Below are 19,257 nucleotides of genomic sequence, written 5' to 3' on the forward strand. Positions count from 1 at the left end.
TGGAAAACTGATCCCTTGACCCACCATTGAGATTTGAAGACAAAGCACACCCACCTGGCTGGCAGCCCTGGTTAACATTCTCACATCCCTCCACTCCCTTCCCCCAGCTGCTGACAAACTCACTTAATGAAATAACTCTGCAGGCCAACATGGCTGCAAAACATTTCTTGAAATGTAAAACATTTCATCTCTTTTCGCCTTGATCATGGTGACATCTGACACTCAGCTGAAGCGGGCATGACAGGGCGGGTTTGTGGATATGTCTTTTTTAATGCCTTTTAAGCTGTCATTTAGTACTTATCTGTGGCAAATACCTGGACCTAGGCAAAGAAAACATTCAGCCGAGTCAAAAGTGCAGTTACTAATCAGTCCTGGCAAACAAACCCTCTATTGGCCCCTGTAGAATTGGTTGGTGGGTAGATTTCTCAGAGCCCCAGAAATGAAAAATGGTGGGTATGCACAAGGCCTTGGTCCTTATCAGGTCAAGTTTATCTCAGCTTCACGTTTACTCTTCATTACCTCTGAGCAAAAGACAAAATTGGCTTGGAAAGGATACACCAAGCCCATCATGTGTTGTGTTCTTAATTGCTAACACCATTCATTAATCAAATGTTGGAAAGCCAGGCTTGGAAGTGCCACCAGGGAGCTAGCAGGTTTAGGCCTACCTAGTTTAGTATGCTAATGACAACTGATTTTCCTAATATGCCAGTCAAAAGCTACTTTCTCTAATCTGTCCTAAGCTTTTGTGACAATCAGAGCATACGGTGACAGCTGTGGAATGAGAGCTGCTGCATCCCACTCTGAGGGGCTTCAGGACTCTGTTTAATATCTCAGGGGGAGATGGGCCACCTGGAAGTTGGGAGCCTGAGATCACAGGATCATACATATTCTCATAGGAAGACTCACAATAAATCTATACATTGGAAAGCGGCAGGGAGGAGGGTGGCAAGGGGAGATCACCAAATCCCTGAAGCAAAGACTGCAACGATCTGGGGCTTCAGGATTATGTTGAAGAAATGGCAAGGTTAAACAGTAATTATATTTGACTTCAGAATGATAATTTCCTCTCAGAAGGGATGTGACTGGTGTTTGAGCTAAGTCTTTTTCCTATCTAGATTCTAAAAATTTGAGGGAACAGACATCTTCCTAGACCCTTTATCCTGGAGGAGGGGCGAATCTGGGAAGATTGTGATTAAGATGTGAAAACAGATGGGAAGCTGTTTATAAGGCATTCCTCTAGCATGGCTTTGTTGTTACTGTTTAGTCATTTTAGTTGTATCCAACTCTTGGCAGTCCCAAAGATAGTGGAGTAGTTTACCATTTCCCTCTTCAGCTCATTTTACAGATGAGGAAACTGAGGCAAAAAGAGTCACACAGGTAGTAAGTGTCTGAGGCCAGATATGAACTCAAGAGTTTTTTGGTTCCTGGCCTAGAGCTCTCTTCACTCCACCTCTACCTGTTTATTGGCTATTTTTGTCAACTTTGATTGTTTTTAAGATGGTGGGATCTCACTTTCTCTTTATTTGTTGTCTTTTACCTCAGTCGTTTCCAATCATACTCCTTCCTTATTGAATGCTCCCTTGTAGTAAAGAAAAAAAAGTTAAGCAAAACAAACTGACAATACCAGTGTGTCTGATAGAAAATAGTGTCTGACAATGTATGTGACATATTGTTCCTGCGGTCCCTCACTTCTCTATAGAGAGAAGGAAAGTGTTTTTCAACATCTTTTCTTTAGAATCAAATTGATATTTGCAATTAATCGAAGTTGGCTTCTGCTTAATGTTGTTTTAAAGACCTCTCCTCTGTCTAGTATGCTAAGCTGCCTCCCAAATGCTAACGTTTGCTACTCAAATTCAGTTTGTAAAACCTTGTAACCTTATTATGATGAATGACTATTGAACATAATGACATGGCTATATATGGTCATAATTTATTAATTTAATATATTTGTGCATATATAATATTTTAAGAATAATGAACAGAGAATTAGGTTTGAAGCCAGAAAGACTTGAGTTCATTTTCTGACTCAGCAGTTTTGTGGACGTGTAGGGCTCTTCACGTCATTTAAGCCCAAGTTTCTTCAGCTATAAAAACAGGGATAATAAAAGCATCTATTTCACAGGGTTGTGGTGAAACATAAAGGGATAATATATGTATAGTATTTTGCAAGTCATGATGTGCAGCATGGCAACTGTGCTGGTATTATTGTAATCAGTATTACTGTTATGGACAGACATGAGAAATAACGTGACATATTGGTTTGGTGACAGACCTTGGAGCCAGAAAGACCTGGGCTCAACTTGCCTCCGTGCATACATTAGCTATGTGAACCTGGACAATTTCCATAATATTTCAATGCCCCTAGGAAACTCCCTTAAGACTAAAAATTTCGGATGAGTTGCCAGGTTTCATCAGTGAAGTAAGTTCTCTATACCAGGACATCTCTGCACTGATGAATGAAATCATAGTTTCGCCCACCCATTCCAAGGCCAAAGAAGAAAAGAGCCCTGATGTATGTAATTCTCCTAGTTCTGCTTATTTTTCTCCTACTTTGTAATGTGTGTAATAATCATTTTTTTCAGAATTATATGAAAATATAGGAAGGCCATATGCTTATTTAAGGGTTTTTTTATTGTTGTTGCATATGTACATGGAATGGAACTTTTCTGTACAAAGGACATTATGAAAGTAATGACTAGACATATGAGAGTTTGTTTAGGTTAGAATCCATGGTAAATCAGCTGTGAAATTTCAGATAATCCCTTTCTCATACCAGAATGATCATCATTAAGAATAATTGCACTAGAGAAATCTTAGGATTATGGGATTTAGATCCCCAAAGGACCTTAGAGGTCATTTAATTTAAATTTTTCATTTTACAGATGAAGAAACTGAGGTCTAGAAAGTCAAGAATTTTCCCAAGGTCAGACAGAAACTTGTTTTCCTATAATAAACCCATTTTATATCTATCTATCTATCTGTCTATCTATACATACATTTGCATACATACATACATATGTGTGTACACACACACATATACACATACATATACATGTATGTATATATAATACGGATCTATACCTAGTACTATATATGTGTAGATATGTCAGATATAAACTGATATTGTTCAATTGTGTATGACTCTTTGTGGACCTATTTGGGGTTTTCTTGGTAAAAATACTGGAGTGGTTTGCTATTTCTTTCTCCAGATCATTTTATACATAAGGAAACTGAGGAAAACAGGAATAAATGTCTTGTCCAAGATTAAGTCACACAGTTAATAAGTGTCTGAGATAAATAAGCATCTGAGATCTGATTTGAACTCAGTCAAGTCATCCTGACACCAGACCCAGCACTCCATCCACTATATCGCCTATATAAATTGATGGCTTTCAGTAAAACAAGCAAACAAAACACTTCTAGTTCTGCTGTGACAAATACAGTGGGTTTGCCTTTACCTTAGTCTTAGGGGAGGAGTGAGCAATGTCCAATTAGTCAATCAGTCATTCAAGGAAGCATTTATTAAGTCCCTTTGACATGCCAAGCGCTGTGCCAGGCACTGGGAATAGAAAAACAAAAATGAAACTGTCCTTGAATTAAAGAATATTACATTCTGCAGGGGTAAGTGACAGAATGATATATATATGTATGTATATATGTATGTATGTATGTATGTATACAGACATATATACACATATACATACATATATACATATACATATACATATATAGATATAGATATATAACACAGTATACATAGATAGATATAGATACATCTATCTACATATATTGTGTTCGTCCTTCATTTTCAAAGAGGACCATGAATGACATCAGAGAAATGATGACATGACTTGCACTTGACTTTGTTTTGAGTGAGGCAGGGCTGTGCAAATTCACCAGCCTCACTTTCTCCTCCAGAGTGATCTGGATCCAGTGACCACACATTCACCAGAATGACTCGAGATGGCCCAGGATGCAATGGGAGACGTGTGTGTGTGTGTGTATACACACACACAAATATATACACACACACACACACATACATGCATACACAATGTACTTATGTATGCATATATAACTATGCATATATACACATATGTATATCATACACATGTATACATATAAATCTAAACAAAATATATACAAAATGAACGCAAACTAACCCATTCACTAGGTACCAGCCCTCCAATTGATTTCATCCTGCCTGTTCTTCTCTATGATATTTCTCTGTTCACTGACATGATAGCCCAGAATATAATGGTTCTTGTGGCTGACTGCTTTAATTTTCCAACTCACATTCTCACCCCTAATGGACAGAGGATAAATACCTGCCAAGAGGTGTGAATAGTGATAAATCAGCAATCAAATGTTTCAATAATTGACACCTAATCTGTGATGTCATTGGTTCCCTATACAAGCTGTCCTAAATGGAGAGGGTCAGAATAAATATCACTACCTGCTTTGCAGATTATACTTAGTTGTCTGAAGCCCTGCAAGGGTAAGTAATTTGCCCAGGGTCACTTATCCATTATTTGTCATGGGTGGGACTTGAACCCAGATCTTTCTGACTCTGGGACCATTCCTCTATCTAATCCACACTATCTTTTTCTAAATATTTCAAATCAATAATGACAACAAAAGTCTAAAGCCCCCAGACTATGATGTCCATAGTGATAATTCACTGAAACATCTATTAAATTTATCAGGGAGAGATTGTCATGGAGGAAGAGGAGGCATTTCAGGATGCTCCTGGGGCTCCCCTGCTCATTTCTAAATGGTCCTCCTCTCTTTGGGACATCAGGATCTGAGAAGTCTAGAGGCTAGACCTGAGGATGGTTAAAAAAAATAATCCCTGTCATTCCCTGTGGGTGGAGCTGACCTTCAAGGCTGAGGACACAAAAATATCAAGGTAGTTGGAGGCAAAGTAAAGAAACCAGGTAAACATGGTGGGAGGCCAGCCAAAATTGACTTGAAAGCAAAGCTTGAGAGAAGCCAGCAGAGTACAAGAGAATATTGTAGGGCCAGAGAAAAGCTTCAATATCAGTATCTGGAAGAATCAGTGTCTAGTCGGGAGAGAGCCATCTGTGGTCTCAGAGAACTGGAAATGTACAAGCAATGGTGCATGGCAATGGATCAAAGAAAAACTCCCTCAGAAATAAAAGCTCTCCTACCTGGAGAGGAGCAGAACTCCAGCAGACATAGGGATACTGTAAAAACAGAAGCTAATAACAATTCCTGGTGAAGATCATTTTCATTTAGACTTATGAATCAATTGATGAATTGAACATTCAGAATCACATGAAGAATGGGCAAGATTGGGCTTTGGAGTTTAATTTGCTACCTACAGTTCAGCGGTCATTTATGTTAACCTGCAGCTGTTGACTAAAATCTGTGATCATATGTGTTGAAGGACCTTGCTTTAACCTTCAACAACAGGAAAATTCAAAATATTCAGTTCTCTTTCATTTGATGTTGATAGCTGCAGTAGATTTGCACATGACGTGATGCTTGGAAAAAAAACCCTGTGGCGTGTAGGACAATAAGTTAAATGATGATAGTTTTGCACCTTAGCTCCATATTGTTGATTAATTATGTTGTCTTCATTTAATTCTGTGTGTTGGTGTCACTTCATTGGCTTTGTTTTTTGTATAACCTTATACTGAAAAACCAAACAGGCTGTTTGCTAAATTATAAATTTTCAGCCTTTAAAATGAACTTCTTTTATCAAATTTATTTGAATGTTGTGTAACATATATGTGTGTGATATATATGTGTGTATCTATCTATCTATCTATATCTATCTGTCTGTCTATCTATCATCTATCTATCTATCTATCTATCTATCTATCTATCTATCTATCTATCTATCTATCTATCTATCTTTTTCCCTTGCAGGAACCACAGTTCTGTTTTATGCATCATTCTAGCATAAATTGTGCATATGTACTAACAATTATGTGGATTTTTATTTCGGTAACCCATGATGATCTTTCTGTTATATTGCACCTACTACAGACAATCCATATAAAAACTATTTGGGAAAGCTTCTCTTAGAAACTCTTGCACTTATTCTCCCCAACTAAATTTATAAACTGTTAAAATTTTCTCATCTATATTAGAAAGTAAATTAATCAAATTTTAAAATTACTTTTAAGGTATTCATATGTAGTGAGCTTTTTCTTATTTCTGGATGTGTACATATACACATATGTATATACACATTCAGAGAGAGAGAGAGAGAGAGAGAGAGAGAGAGAGAAAGAGAGAGAGAGAATGTTAACAGGTATATATAAAGAGAGATATACTAAAACATCTCTTGTTTTGTACACTCAACTAGCTTGGGTGACTATTTTAGAAAAATTAGTTTAAAATTAGCTGCTGGTCCTTCCAGATCTTGTTTCTGCCTCAAGATTTATTATAAAATGACCTACAGCTTGCTTATAGCTCTAATGACTGCCACAGTAACCAAAATGCCAAGCTTCTTTCCTTGATGTGAGACTGAAAGACATTGAGTCTGATTTGTGCTTCATTCTGAGAAAGGCACAAAAGAAGAGTTATAATATTTCTGGTCTTACTTGTACAAGCCAGAAAGATACCTACCTGAGAGGAACCTATGTCTTGTGTGTCCAAGGAAAACTCAGGGAAAATGAATACTTTGGTCCTGTCTAAGCCGCAGCTCTCTTTCCTGAATCTCACATTAGTTACAAACATAAATGTTATGGCTATACACATCCCTGCCATAAATACGTGAGCCTAAGGGGAGCAGAGAACAATTTTTCTACTGACCTTTGCTATTCATATCCAAGCCTACATTTACATGAATGTTTGTTTTCCCCAAAAGAGGGTTTAGTACAGTATGAGGAATCAGGCTTATGTACAGTATGAGGAATCAGGCTTATGACAAAGTATAAAAATCTTATTTTATACTTGTTTAAAAGAAATACAAGTATTGAATACAATTAAATTTTTCTGCTGTTGCTCCTATCATGAGGCCTTTTATCATTGTCTCTTAGACAATTAAATCAGAAGTTGTGATCTCTTACTACTAAACCACAATGATATGTAATTGGCCCACTATCCCCTATCAATTGACTTTTTTACCAAAAGTTTGGTATAAAATGTTATTTTAGGGAAGATACATCTTCCCCAGGAAGATGATGTAGGCCGTTTTGGGGAGCATGAGTGAATGTATATCCTTCTTGGACTGTAAGGTATGCCCTCACCTGGCCTGGGAGCCTAACAATCTGTTGTTCTTTGGAGTTCAAAGTCGTTTGTCCCTTTGGTGTTATGTGATCACCATTGGTAAACTGCTAGTTTAGCTCTCTCCTTTTCCCCAAATCTTTGTGTTTTGGTGCAATAAAGGTAGGAAGAATATTTAATGTCTTAGAAACTGCACATGTTTTTGTTAGTTTTGGTTACTTGATCATATATGTTTTCCAAAATATCCTAAGACTTGGCTTACATTGTTTCTAGACCATTGAGAATACCATCTGAGTTATTATTATCAATGCAAACATGCCAAAATGAAAATTGTTTGTTTGATGCACTGTGCCTATTATGCTTGAACTATTTTCTCCCTGACAGTAATTTTGTATATATGGGGTCCTTTGAACTTGTGTTGTAATATCTTTACAAGAGTTGATAATTTTGCCCTCGTGTAGAGAATATGGAATTCATATAAGGGTAATTTACAATTTGTTGTACTTATTTTATTCTCAGAACTTTTACTTGGTCTTTGCAGATAAACAAATGAAACCAAGAGAAGATGCCTTGACTTTCAAAAGGAATGTTTTGAGCACTCTGGGGATTGTACTGTCAGAGTATTTTGGTGATTTTAAAGCATGGTTGTAAATGTCATTGATTAAAAGAATTGGAGAACTTCCTGTTTCATTTCATTCCATTTCAGCTAGAGCATAGCGTTTATTAAAGTTCAAGCATTGCTCATGTGGTTGGACAGCGAAAAGCAGAGAGAACATCCAAGATGATGAGACAGTCACCAGTTCTGAAATATTGCATGCTATGACATACTTAGGATGAGTAACTATATTGGCACTTTTCTTTCCTATTTAAGAAAGATTTTGGGGGAAAAATGTATTTTTTCAGGCATTGGATTCTCAGTTAATTTCCTATAAACCTGCTGTTTTAAAATCAATACAGTATGATATTAAATGAGTTTTAAAAAGAGAAGTTTTGAATTGAGTCTAGCTGTTTAAAATATATCTTTCCATGATACTTTATGTATAACCTCTGTTTCATTGTAGCAAACTTATATCACTGTTGTCCAACTCACTGACAGTATTTACCAGTGCCATCTTCTAGCAACTGATCATCCTTCAATTATGATAGACCTGATTTGACTTATTTCATGGGAGAATGTCTGGAATTTTAATTGAAATAAAGGCTAAATAGTGTAAATAACATAATTGATCAATTTCATAAGAAATCAGTTAGATATACATGTACATTGCTTAAAAATAAATATAACTTTTAAACCACAAGCTATTTCTGAGACATTGAAGGAATTTTTATTTCTCTAAAAAGCATTGTACATTTATATTTTTATTAAAAATTAAAAAAGAGGTCTCAAAATTTATCTAGCTATATCACCGCTTCTCACCACCTTTCTTACTGTTTCTTCTTCCCTTTCTTTTCCTTCTTCCAGTTCTATTCTCATTCTGCCCTTTGCCCTTTCTCCTTTGCATGTACCTCTTTCCCATTCTGTATCTCTCCCTCCCTCTCTTTTATCTATTCCTGTCTTTCATCATTTTTACCCCTCATCCTTCTTCTTTTTCTCCCACAGCTTTAGTTGACAACAATATGAAATTTTTTTTGTATTTATAATAGAATTTTGGGAATAGAAAATAATTTAGTTATTATCTAGTTCAACCATGTCATTTGACAAATGAGGGAAATGAGAGCCAGAGAAGTTAAATAATTTTCCCATGGTCACACAGTTAATTAATGAGATAGCTGCATTTGGACCCAGGTCTCCTGACTCTTCTCACTGCATCAAATCTCCTTCCTTTTATTGTTCGGAAAATATTTATTTTCAATATCATAATGCAAAAAAGGCAACGGGTTAAGCATTTGATGCTTTTAATTATATTATGTGACAGTGAAAAGAGCACTGGACTTGAGTTTTAGTTTGCAAGAGTTATTTCTTAATTCTATGAGAAAAAATGTATATATTTTAAATCAAATTTAATGTGCCCTTTTACAGATTTTTCCCTCTGTAGGTGTGTGGTCTTGGCAGAAAAAAAAATATAACTAATCAGTCTCCTCTGTGTTAGGAGGCACTTCTAATTTCTATTTTGTAAATTGTGTTTTCTTTTGCTGCTGAAAGGACATGGTACACTTAATCTGTGTATTATCTTAAGCTGTGTTATAAAAGGGGGTTAACTGTAGACAGAGGAGTGATTTAATCATGCTGGAGAAAAATTGATTTGCTGGACATCTTTATCCTACTTAAAGATCCATAGTAACTCATGTTTGTTTAGTGCTTTAAAGGTTAGTGAAGCATTTTCCCCTAACTACCCTGTGAGGTAGGTAGTGCAAATAGCATCATTCCCATTTTATAGATAAAGCAACTGATGTTCAGAGAGGGGAGATGACTTGCCCAGGATCACATAGTTTTGTCAGCTTTGGGTCCTAAACTTAAATCTAGGTTTCCTGACTCTCTTTTGCCAGAGACCTGTGGCTACTAGCAGACTTGATTTGGGGTATCATCTTTTTTCAGTGAGAGATCACCATTATTGGACATTTTTCCGTAGTGCATTATGTGGACCTCTCACATGGGAAAACTAGCTGAAAACTGGTGATCCATAGGATGGCAGGTCTAGAGCTGTTTAACCCAGTCATTTTTACAGATTTGCCTGTGGTCACACAGGAGGCAAGAATCAGAGAGGAGATGTGAAGCCTTGACCCTCTTATACCAGCTCCTCTGCTCTTTCCACTGAGACGGTTCAAATTAAAAAGGGCTATTCAAGCACTGAGTTGACCATTATAAGTTCAAGAGGGAGGGAAAGAAATAAATGTTTACTGAGCACCTACTATATGCCAGGCACTGTGCTAAGTGCTTCATAAATATTATCTCATTGATCTTCACAACAACCTGCAAAGTAAATATTGTTATTATCCCCATAAACTGAGGCAAAGAGAGGTTAAGTGATTTGCAGAGGATCACACAGCTAGTCAGCGTCTGAAGTCAAATTTGAACTCAGGTCTTCCTGATTCCAGGTCAAGTACCTTAGAGAGCATTGAGTCTAACCACCTCTTTGCAGATAAGAAAGCTGGACCAAGAGAAGCTAAATGACTTGCCTAAGGTTACAGAAAAAGTGTATATCAGAGATGAGATCTGGACTCAGGCCCATCTGATTCCAGATCTGATGCATCTCCCATTCCTTCTAAGAGCAAAAACCAACTTAGGAAAATGTGCCTTCTCCCTTTCTTCTAAGAGAAATATTTTATCCTAAACAAGCTGAATAATTTTCAATTATTTTCTCTTATGAGATATCTAGCAGCAAACACCTGGGGATCATGGCTAAAATTTTATTGAATATACATTTTTTTTTGAAAACTCATTTTCCTTGTTGAAACGGATTTTAGGCAAAATATCACTTTAAAAAGTCAGTTTCAATTATGAATCCATCATCAGGTTAAAAAAGCTGATACCAGAGTGCCTTTTCAGGCAAACTAAAGATAAATACGTGTATTCACTCAAGAAGTGTGAGGAGCTCAAGGAAAAATCAAACCAGAGATGGGAGAAGTCTCCAAATTGCATCTGTGAAATGAATTTTCCAGTGGGAATTCATGAGCCCAACTATCAACAACAAGAAAAAGAAAAATCCTTTCCTCCCACATCTGAAAGGGTATTTAGGGATTTTAAATAATCTAGGGGCAGCAGATTGCATAGGCTCAAAAAGGCCTATAAAAATGGATGAGATCAGAAAGATAAGGAAGTGCTAATCCATGGAGTATTTGAAAAAGTGATCAGTCCTATTTTTAAATGAAACTCAGATTTTACAAGTAGCCATGGAAGTCACCTCAAAACACATTTAATATATCTATAGGACTTTCAGGCCAGTTCATGCATTTGAGACCATAATCTCTCTAAGTCAGGGAAGGAAACATAATATGCAGCTGAACAGTTTAGAAAGAACAAAGCATAAATTAAAGTTCTAACTGCTAAGTCTAAAATGACAAGAGGGAAATAAGGAAATATTGATTTTAAAAAATTCTTATAACTGGGAGGGACTTTGAAGCATTGTGTTCCCAATTCAAAGATGAAGAAATTGAAGCCTAATGGGGAAAGTGACTCTTCCAAGGTCATAGTCAATCAATGACAGTAATAGTAACTGACATTTATGCAACATTTTAAACATTGCTTTATACACATTTGATCTTTACAATGATCCTATGCCATAGTTAGTTCAAGGACAGTGGTGTGCTGATAAATGTTTAACCACTAGCTCTCAGGGGACAGGGGAAGATGTTCTTATAATACACTTTTAAGTTTAATCTGCATTACTGATATATTCTCCATCACTTGCAGGGCTACTGTGAGTCTCAAATGAGACAATATTAGTAAAGCCCTGAGTGCCTGATGTATTGCTGTTCAGTCATTTCTGATTCCTTGTGACCTCATTTGAGGTTTCCTTGGCAAAGACACTGGAGCATTTTATAGTAGATAATTAATAAATGTTTGTTCCCTTCCTCTTCCCTGCCCATTATGGGCATCCCAGGGGTCAGGAGTCTTCATAATGAATGGAAAAAAATCAATAAAATACCCACTATGTGTCAGGTACATTGTTTGGTGGTAGGGATACATTTTTTTTTTAAATGACAGTCAGTCTCTGCTTTCAAGAAACTTACATTGTTTTGGGGTGAGACACCATGTATAGGGGAGTGGTGGACTACGGAGGAAATTTTGGACCAGGGAGTTATAGGGATTATGAGAATCCCTAGAACAATTGCTGAAAGGTGTACATGTGGAGATGTAGCAAGGCAGATGGTCCTTTGTTCTCAAAGAGGATCAAAATGACATCACTATGCTGGAGTCAAGCTATGGTGTGTCCAACCATGGATGATCCAAACAATATGAACTTGGGATGTTCTACCACAGGTTGGGCACAAATAGTCCTTGTCAGCATTTGGGGTGGATACTCTAAATTTTCGCATCTCTATTGAGTTACTTCAATTCTGCTTTGCTCATAGAGCACAGTACCTTCTCTGAGGTGGGCATGCCATGCTGAATGGTCCTGTGGTCTCCCATATCATGCAATCCAATTCCAAAGTTTTTAAAAGACCTTGAGAATGTCTTTGTATCATTTCTTCTGATCACAATGTGAATGATTGTACTGTGTGAGTCTTTTTGGCAAGTGCAGCAAGGTGTCTGTAGCCCTTCTGGTGGATTGTGGCCAATTAGAGTCTCAGATGAAGTCATACTTTGGGTCCAATGAGCTTTAATAAGGACAGGGTCACAGTCTAAAAGATATGTCCAGAGAGTAGTCAGCAATGAGGAAACAGTGTGTCTTGAAAGGAGAAAATAGGAAAAATACATAGTTCAAGGATAAAAGCAGTAAAAAGACAGATCAAAGTAAGGATCTGTATCTACTGGAAGCATTTGGCACAAAGTGTAACACTTGATTCCAAGAGCACCTGTAGGCTTTTCAGTTTAGGAATAAGAAAGTGGGGAGTGAGGTAGAGGGTAATAAATACTCGTCCTACCAACTGTGTGTGTCTCTAATCAGGCACCACTATGTGAAGCTCTTGTTCATTTCCACATTTTTCTAAATGAGTAGTTTCATTAGAAACAAGGGTTGCTAGAATCTCTCTGTATTTCAGTCTTCATCACCAAATACCTATATCAGCTGACCTTGTTAATGGGACCATAAACTACTATACTTACCTTAACACGCTGATAAATGAAGCTTTCTGGGAAAAGAAGAAAGTTACATGGTGGGAAAAGCACTGTCTTTAGATTCAGAGGACTTGGGTTCAAATCCTGCCTTTGCTAGTTATTGCTTATAAGACTTGGAATGAGTTTAAAAAGGTAAAGATTCCTCTAAAGAAGAGACAGCATGGCCTAGAGGATGGCATACTAGACTTGGAGTAAGGAAGATACAGGTTCAAATTCCATCTCAGACACTTACTAGTTATGTGTTCCTGGGCAAGTTACTTAATCTCTCAGATTCTCAATTTTCCCATCTGGAAAGTGGAGATAAGTTATAACACTAAACTGATTGTGTTATTTTAAAGGATATACATATGTGTATATTGATAGCTACCTATTTATCTATATACACATGAGTATTTATATATGCACACATACATATGTGTATTTATCTTTATGTACACATACATAACACATAGGTCTGAAATATACGATGATGATCATCTACAATCATTATGTAAGATAGAGAAAATGATTGAGGGGTTAAATAACGAAGCCATTCCATGACAAGCATTTATCTGAATGTTTACAAAGTAATATTATAATACACAGAAGTGATTTCAATGGCAGATATTTTAGAACTTACATTCATCATTAAAAAAAAGACCAAAAATAATGCATTTCTTTCATGTGGGATAGTTTCTTTTATTTTTCAGATCTTCCAGGAACTTCCTTCCCCAAGATGACAGGTGTCACTTCATCAATTATGATGATCTCCTTGATCAGTTATGGGGGACAGCTTTAGAAGGTAAACTTTTCACATGGATTCAAGTCTTCAAGGTATATATGTAAGCTCTGCTGCTTCATCTATCTTACAAAGCTTCTTGGACATCAAAACATTTCATGAGGGAGATAAAATTCAAATTAGTGCATATTATGTGTCCTACTTATATTGAAAAATAAGAGGCTTACCAGAATTGATAATAGACATAAATTTTAGAGCTGAAAGGGATATCTAAAGATTATATAATCCAGTCTCTTAATTTTAAAAATGAAGACACTGACACAGAGAATTAGTTGCTTGCACAAGATCAAATAGCCTAACAGTCAGATCTTGAGTTCAGGGGTGCAGACTTCAAGTTCAGTTTTCTTTACTTCTTGTTTAACTCTAATTTACTTCAACTCATAGTTGATGATTTGGCTAAGCACAGCCTCTCTCCATTTAAGCTTCTCTCACCTGTGGCTCCAAGAAACTGCAGCATGCAAGTGGCCATACCCAAGTAAACTGTCTTGGCTAAAACAGGTTGAAGGCGACAGATCTCAGACTTCTTGGTTAGTAAGGAGGATGTCTACCCGAACCATATGAAGACTCCCTCCTCCTTCCCCTCACCCCCCACCAATCCCAGCAGAATGGACAAATGAGAACAATTTGTTCCAATGGTCATAAAGGTGGCTGAAACAGGCACTAAGGAGTGCTTAGAGGCTGGCCAGACATCAAGAATGTCAAGGTCATACACTCCATCCTGGGACATCACCAGGAGTCTTGACTTTTGTCTTACCACTGGACTTCAAAAACTCTAAAAGAGAGTAAGGCTGATGACTTTGTGCAACTCAGCCTCACTTCAGTTCAATTCATGTGCACATCAAGACATCACATGTGATAATAGATGAGGTCTTCTTTGAAAATGAAGGACAAAGGGGGCAGAGCCAAGATGGTGGAGTGGAAAGATGCATATACTCTAGCACATCCCCCCAGGACACAAAATACCTGTAAAAAATGACTCTCAACAAAGTCTGGAGCAGGAGAAGCCATAGAACAACAGAGTAAAAGAAGTTTCCAGCCAAAGGTAACCTGGAAGAGCAACAGGAAAGGCCTATCTCATGGGATGCTGAGCAGAGCAGAGCCCAGCCCTGGCCATACAGCATAGGGAACAGAACTGGAGCAGGCCTCCAGGGCAGAGTCCCCAGCAGGGAGGGTCCTAGATACCTCAACCCACAAGTGACAAAGAAAGCGCCAAAAGTCAGCATGGGAGGGCTTTCTCATCTGGGCAAGAGCAGAAGGGGTTCTTCCAGCAATAGCCCCAGGCAACAGCAGAGGCAGTGGCAGCAAACTGCAGGCAGCTATGGTGGCCTGGAAGCAACCTGGGTACATTGTCCAGGCAGTTCAGCTTAAAGCCTCTGGTGGTAGGGAGTAGCTAATCTAAACCCCAGCCCTGAGTGATGGCCCTGCCTCCACCCAAAGCCCAGGGGAACCAAGCAGCTGAGTTGAATCTCTTGAGAAAGCATTCAGAAGTCAAGTAACTGGCTGAGAAAGTGCCCAAAAAAGGGAAAAAATAAGACCATAGAAGGTTACTTTCTTGGTGAACAGGTGTCTCCTCCCATCCTTTCAGATAAGGAAGAACAAGACTTACTGTCACAGGAAGTTAAGACCCCTGCCTCCAGGGCCTCCAAAGTGAACTTAAACTGGCCTCAGGCAATGGAAGAGCTTGAAAAGTGAGTTAGCAGCCTGCTAAAGGAGAACCAAAAAATGCTGAGGAAAATGACACCTTTAAAAAAGAGGCTAACTTAATTGGAAAAAGAGGTCCAAAAAGCCAATGAGGAGAAAGAGGCATTAAAAATTAGAATTAGCCAGATGGAGAAAAAGATTCAAAAGCTCACTGAACAAAATAGTTCTCTGAAAGAGAGAATTGAGTTTAGGGAAATGAATGACTATGAGATAAACCAAGCAGTTAAAAAACAAAACCAGAAGTTTGAAAAAATAGAAGATAATGTGAAATATCTCATTGGAAAAACAACTGACCTGGAAAACAGATCCAGGAGAGACAATTTAAAAATTATGGGACTACCTGAAAGCCATGATCAAAAAAAGAGCATAGACATTATCTTCCATGAAATTATCAAGGAAAACTGTCCTGATATTCTAGAACCAGAGGGCAAAATAAATATTGAAAGAATCCACTGATCACCTCCTGAAAGAGGCCCCAAAAGAGAAACTTCTAGGAATATTGTGGCCAAATTTCAGAGTTCCCAGATCAAGGAGACAATACTGCAAGCAGCTAGAAAGAAACAATTGAGTATTGAGGAAGTACAATCAGGATAACACAGCTTCAACATTAAGGGATCAAAGGGCTTAGAATAGGATATTCCAGAAGTCAAAGGAACTGGAATTAAAACTAAGAATCACCTATCCAGCAAAATTGAGTATAATACTTCAAGGGAAAAAATGGTCATTCAATGATATAGAGGACTTTCAAGCATTCATGATGAAAAGACCAGAACTGAAGAGAAAATTTGACTTTCAAACACAAGAATTAAAAGAAACATGAAAAAGGTAAACAGAAAAGAGAAATCATAAAAGACTTTCTAAAGCTGAACTGTTTATATTCCTACATGGAAAGAAAGTATTTATAACTCTTGAGATTTTTCTCAGTTTTTGGGTAGGATTGTACACACACACACACACACACACACACACACACACACACACACAGTACAGGCTGTGTTGAATCAGAAGAGATGATATCCACAAAAAATAAAAATACAATAAAAATTAAAGGGTAAGGGAGGAAAATACTGGGAGGAGAAAGGGAAAAATGGAATGGGGCAGGCTATAACTCATAAAAGAGATAAAGGAAAATCTTGTTCAATGGAGGAGAAAAGGGAAAAATGGAGAGGGGAAAACTGAAGCTACTCTCTCTACATATGGCTTAACATGTCCACTAAATTTGGTATGAAAATCTATCTTATACTACAGGAAAGCAGGGGAGGAGGAAACAAGTGGGGTGAGGGGAATGATAGAAAGGAGGGCAAATGGGAGAAGGGAGTAACTAGAAATAAACACTTTCGGTAAAGGACAAGATCAAATGAGGGAATAAAAAAATAAGTGGGGAATACAGTAAGATAGAAGACAATATAGTTAGTATTACACAACATGATTATTATGGAAGTCTTTTGCAAAATGACACATATTTAGTCTGTATTGAATTGCTTGCCTTCTCAGTGGGGATGGGTAGGGAAGGAGGGAGGTAGAGAAGTTGGAATTCAAAGTATTAGAAACGAATGTTGAGAATTATTTTTGCATATAACTGGGAAATAAGAAACATAGGTAATGGGGTATAGAAATTTATCTTGCCCTACAAGAAAAAAGAGAAGATAGGGATAAGGGAAGGGGGGGGTGATAGAAGGGAGGGCTCATTGAGGGAATGGGTAATCAGAATGCAAGATATCAGTGGGTGGGGGAGGGGAGAGATGGGGAGAAAAATTAGACATGTTACAAAGTGATGTAAAAGCAATTAGTATGAAAACAATTGACTGAATTAATTACTGAGACTAAATCAGAGCATCTTTAGTTTGGGGCAAGGAATTTTAGTCTAAGTTTCCTAGAGGCAGGTAACTTTAGGTAAAATTTGGCATTGATGGAAAAGTTAAGGTTTTAATGGCAAATTTGATTTTATGATTGTTATTTAAGCAGGAACTAGAACAGGTATAGAAAGACATGTAAGCCACTTAAGAGTTGCCTCAAAAGATGTTCCTTAGCCAATGTGAAATTATGGTTGTATCTGAAACCTGGTTATTGGAACTTGCTATTTTAAGATGCTATGGAACTATTAACAGACTGTTCTTCTGAGTCTAACTCCAGGTATGGAGAGCAAGAAAGGCAGTCTGAGCCTCCAGTCCATGATGCCAGTAAGCCTGTGAGATGCTGGTATGAACTAAAAAAGGTGATCTCATGGGAAGGGTGGGAGAGTAGCTGTTCAGCCTGGGCTGAGGTAGGATTCTCCTGACTCAATTTCCCCACTGACACCTGGCAGACTTTAAGCTTGACTGAATGCAAGTTGACAATCTGCTCCTGCCTAGAACTGACATGAAGTTGGAGAGATATTGTTTCCCTGCAATGTCCCTACTCTTAGTGGCAATTTCCTATAGTCAAAAGGTTTGTAAGCTTAATACCAGATCTATTAAATTATAGATTGTTGGTAGGGGAACATCCGAGATTAAGTCTAAAATTAAGCTATTAGGCTTAGTACTTTAGACCAATAACAATAAGTCAAAGTCCTTTAATTCTTAGTGATACTGTGGAGACAATTAGGTCAAGGGCTTAGGAAGTAAGTATACATAGTTACTATTTGTGCCTCAGTTGATTAATGTTAAAAAAAATCATTTGTGGTCTATATTGTAAATGCTTTAAAAGAAGTATCACATGACCAAAAGTTGGAATTGTTTTATGTGATATGAACTGTGTTAAAAATGAAAAAGAAAATTAAAAACATTAAAAAAAAGGAAATGAAGGACAAAAAAAAAATCATGAAATCTGTAGAAATTCTCCTCCTGTCACCCACAGGACTTTATTGTGTAAAGAGGTAAAATAGTCAGATCTGTGCTTTAGGGAAATCACTTTGGCTGCTGGATGGAAGATGGGCTGGAGGGGGAAGAGTCTCGTGGCAAGGTGACTAACTGAAGGTTATTGCAGTCATCCAGGTATGAGGTGATGAGGGATTGCACCAGAGTGGTAACAGTATCAGATGAGAGAAAAGAGCATATCCAAGAGACATTACAAAACCGAAATCAACAGACATTGGCAACAGATTGGATGTGTGACGAGGAAAAAGTCATGAGTCAAGGATGATACTTTGTTGCAAGGCTGGGAGACTGGGAGGATAGTGGTGCTCTTGACATTAATAGGAAAGTTTGGATGTGTGGGAGTTTGAAGGAAAAGATGATGAGTTCCATTTTAGACATGTTGAGTTTAAGATAAATACCAAATTTAAGTGTGCCGTATCTGAGAGGAAGGAAGAAGCCAGTTAAGCAGGTAATAAGGCTGGAGGATATCATTATGGGGGAGGGAATTTCAGTCTGAGTTTTGAGCCACATAAAATAACTAGGAAAGCTGGAGGTCAGACATAGTGGACGTGATGACCAGGTGGAAGAATCCTTCCTGGATGGTTATCTATATCATCTGCTGCCACATAAGAAGTTGATCTCACCCTTGATCAACTCGTCTCATGGTAGCATCATTAGAATCCAGTCTGATTTTTTCTGTGTATGTAAAGATCCATTGTCCTCACCAAGTTTCAGCTTCCATACCTGTAAAATGTGGATGATATTATGTGGTGTACCTACCTCATGGTGCTGTCATGAGAAAAATACTTTATAAATCTTAAAGTGCAAGCTCAGTGACTTGAATGAATTGTGGCCATTTTGTCCTCATTGTCACTATTCTGCAGCTGGACACATCAGGAGTAGGTGGTGAATGCTTTCTGGGTATCATCTGGGCAGAGTCAGACATTAGGAGCAGGTAACCTGGTAGGAGGAAGGGGAGAGAGAAGAAAATGAGGGTACAGGAAAAAGGAAGGAGACAGAGAAAG

General features: G+C 37.7%; 1 protein-coding gene across 1 annotated transcript; it reads left to right on the top strand.

The window, feature by feature from the left end:
• The first annotated feature begins 237 nt into the window (after positions 1-237).
• On the top strand, positions 238-5,242 carry LOC140518926 (cAMP-responsive element-binding protein-like 2). Its single transcript, XM_072631488.1, has 3 exons — positions 238-249; positions 2,366-2,512; positions 4,910-5,242. Exons 1-3 carry the CDS (start codon positions 238-240, stop codon positions 5,240-5,242), a joined length of 492 nt encoding a protein of 163 aa, XP_072487589.1.
• The last annotated feature ends 14,015 nt before the right edge of the window (positions 5,243-19,257 follow it).

This window comes from Notamacropus eugenii, chromosome 1 (genome assembly GCF_028372415.1).
Source record: "Notamacropus eugenii isolate mMacEug1 chromosome 1, mMacEug1.pri_v2, whole genome shotgun sequence".
Taxonomy (NCBI): Eukaryota; Metazoa; Chordata; class Mammalia; order Diprotodontia; family Macropodidae; genus Notamacropus; species Notamacropus eugenii.

What these genes read in the sequence shown, in the direction of transcription:
- LOC140518926 (XM_072631488.1), top strand. An exon ending in AAGAAGAAAAGAGCCCTGAT is followed by an intron (nt 2,513 to 4,909) that starts GTATGTAATTCT and finishes AAAAATATCAAG; the next exon opens with GTAGTTGGAGGCAAAGTAAA.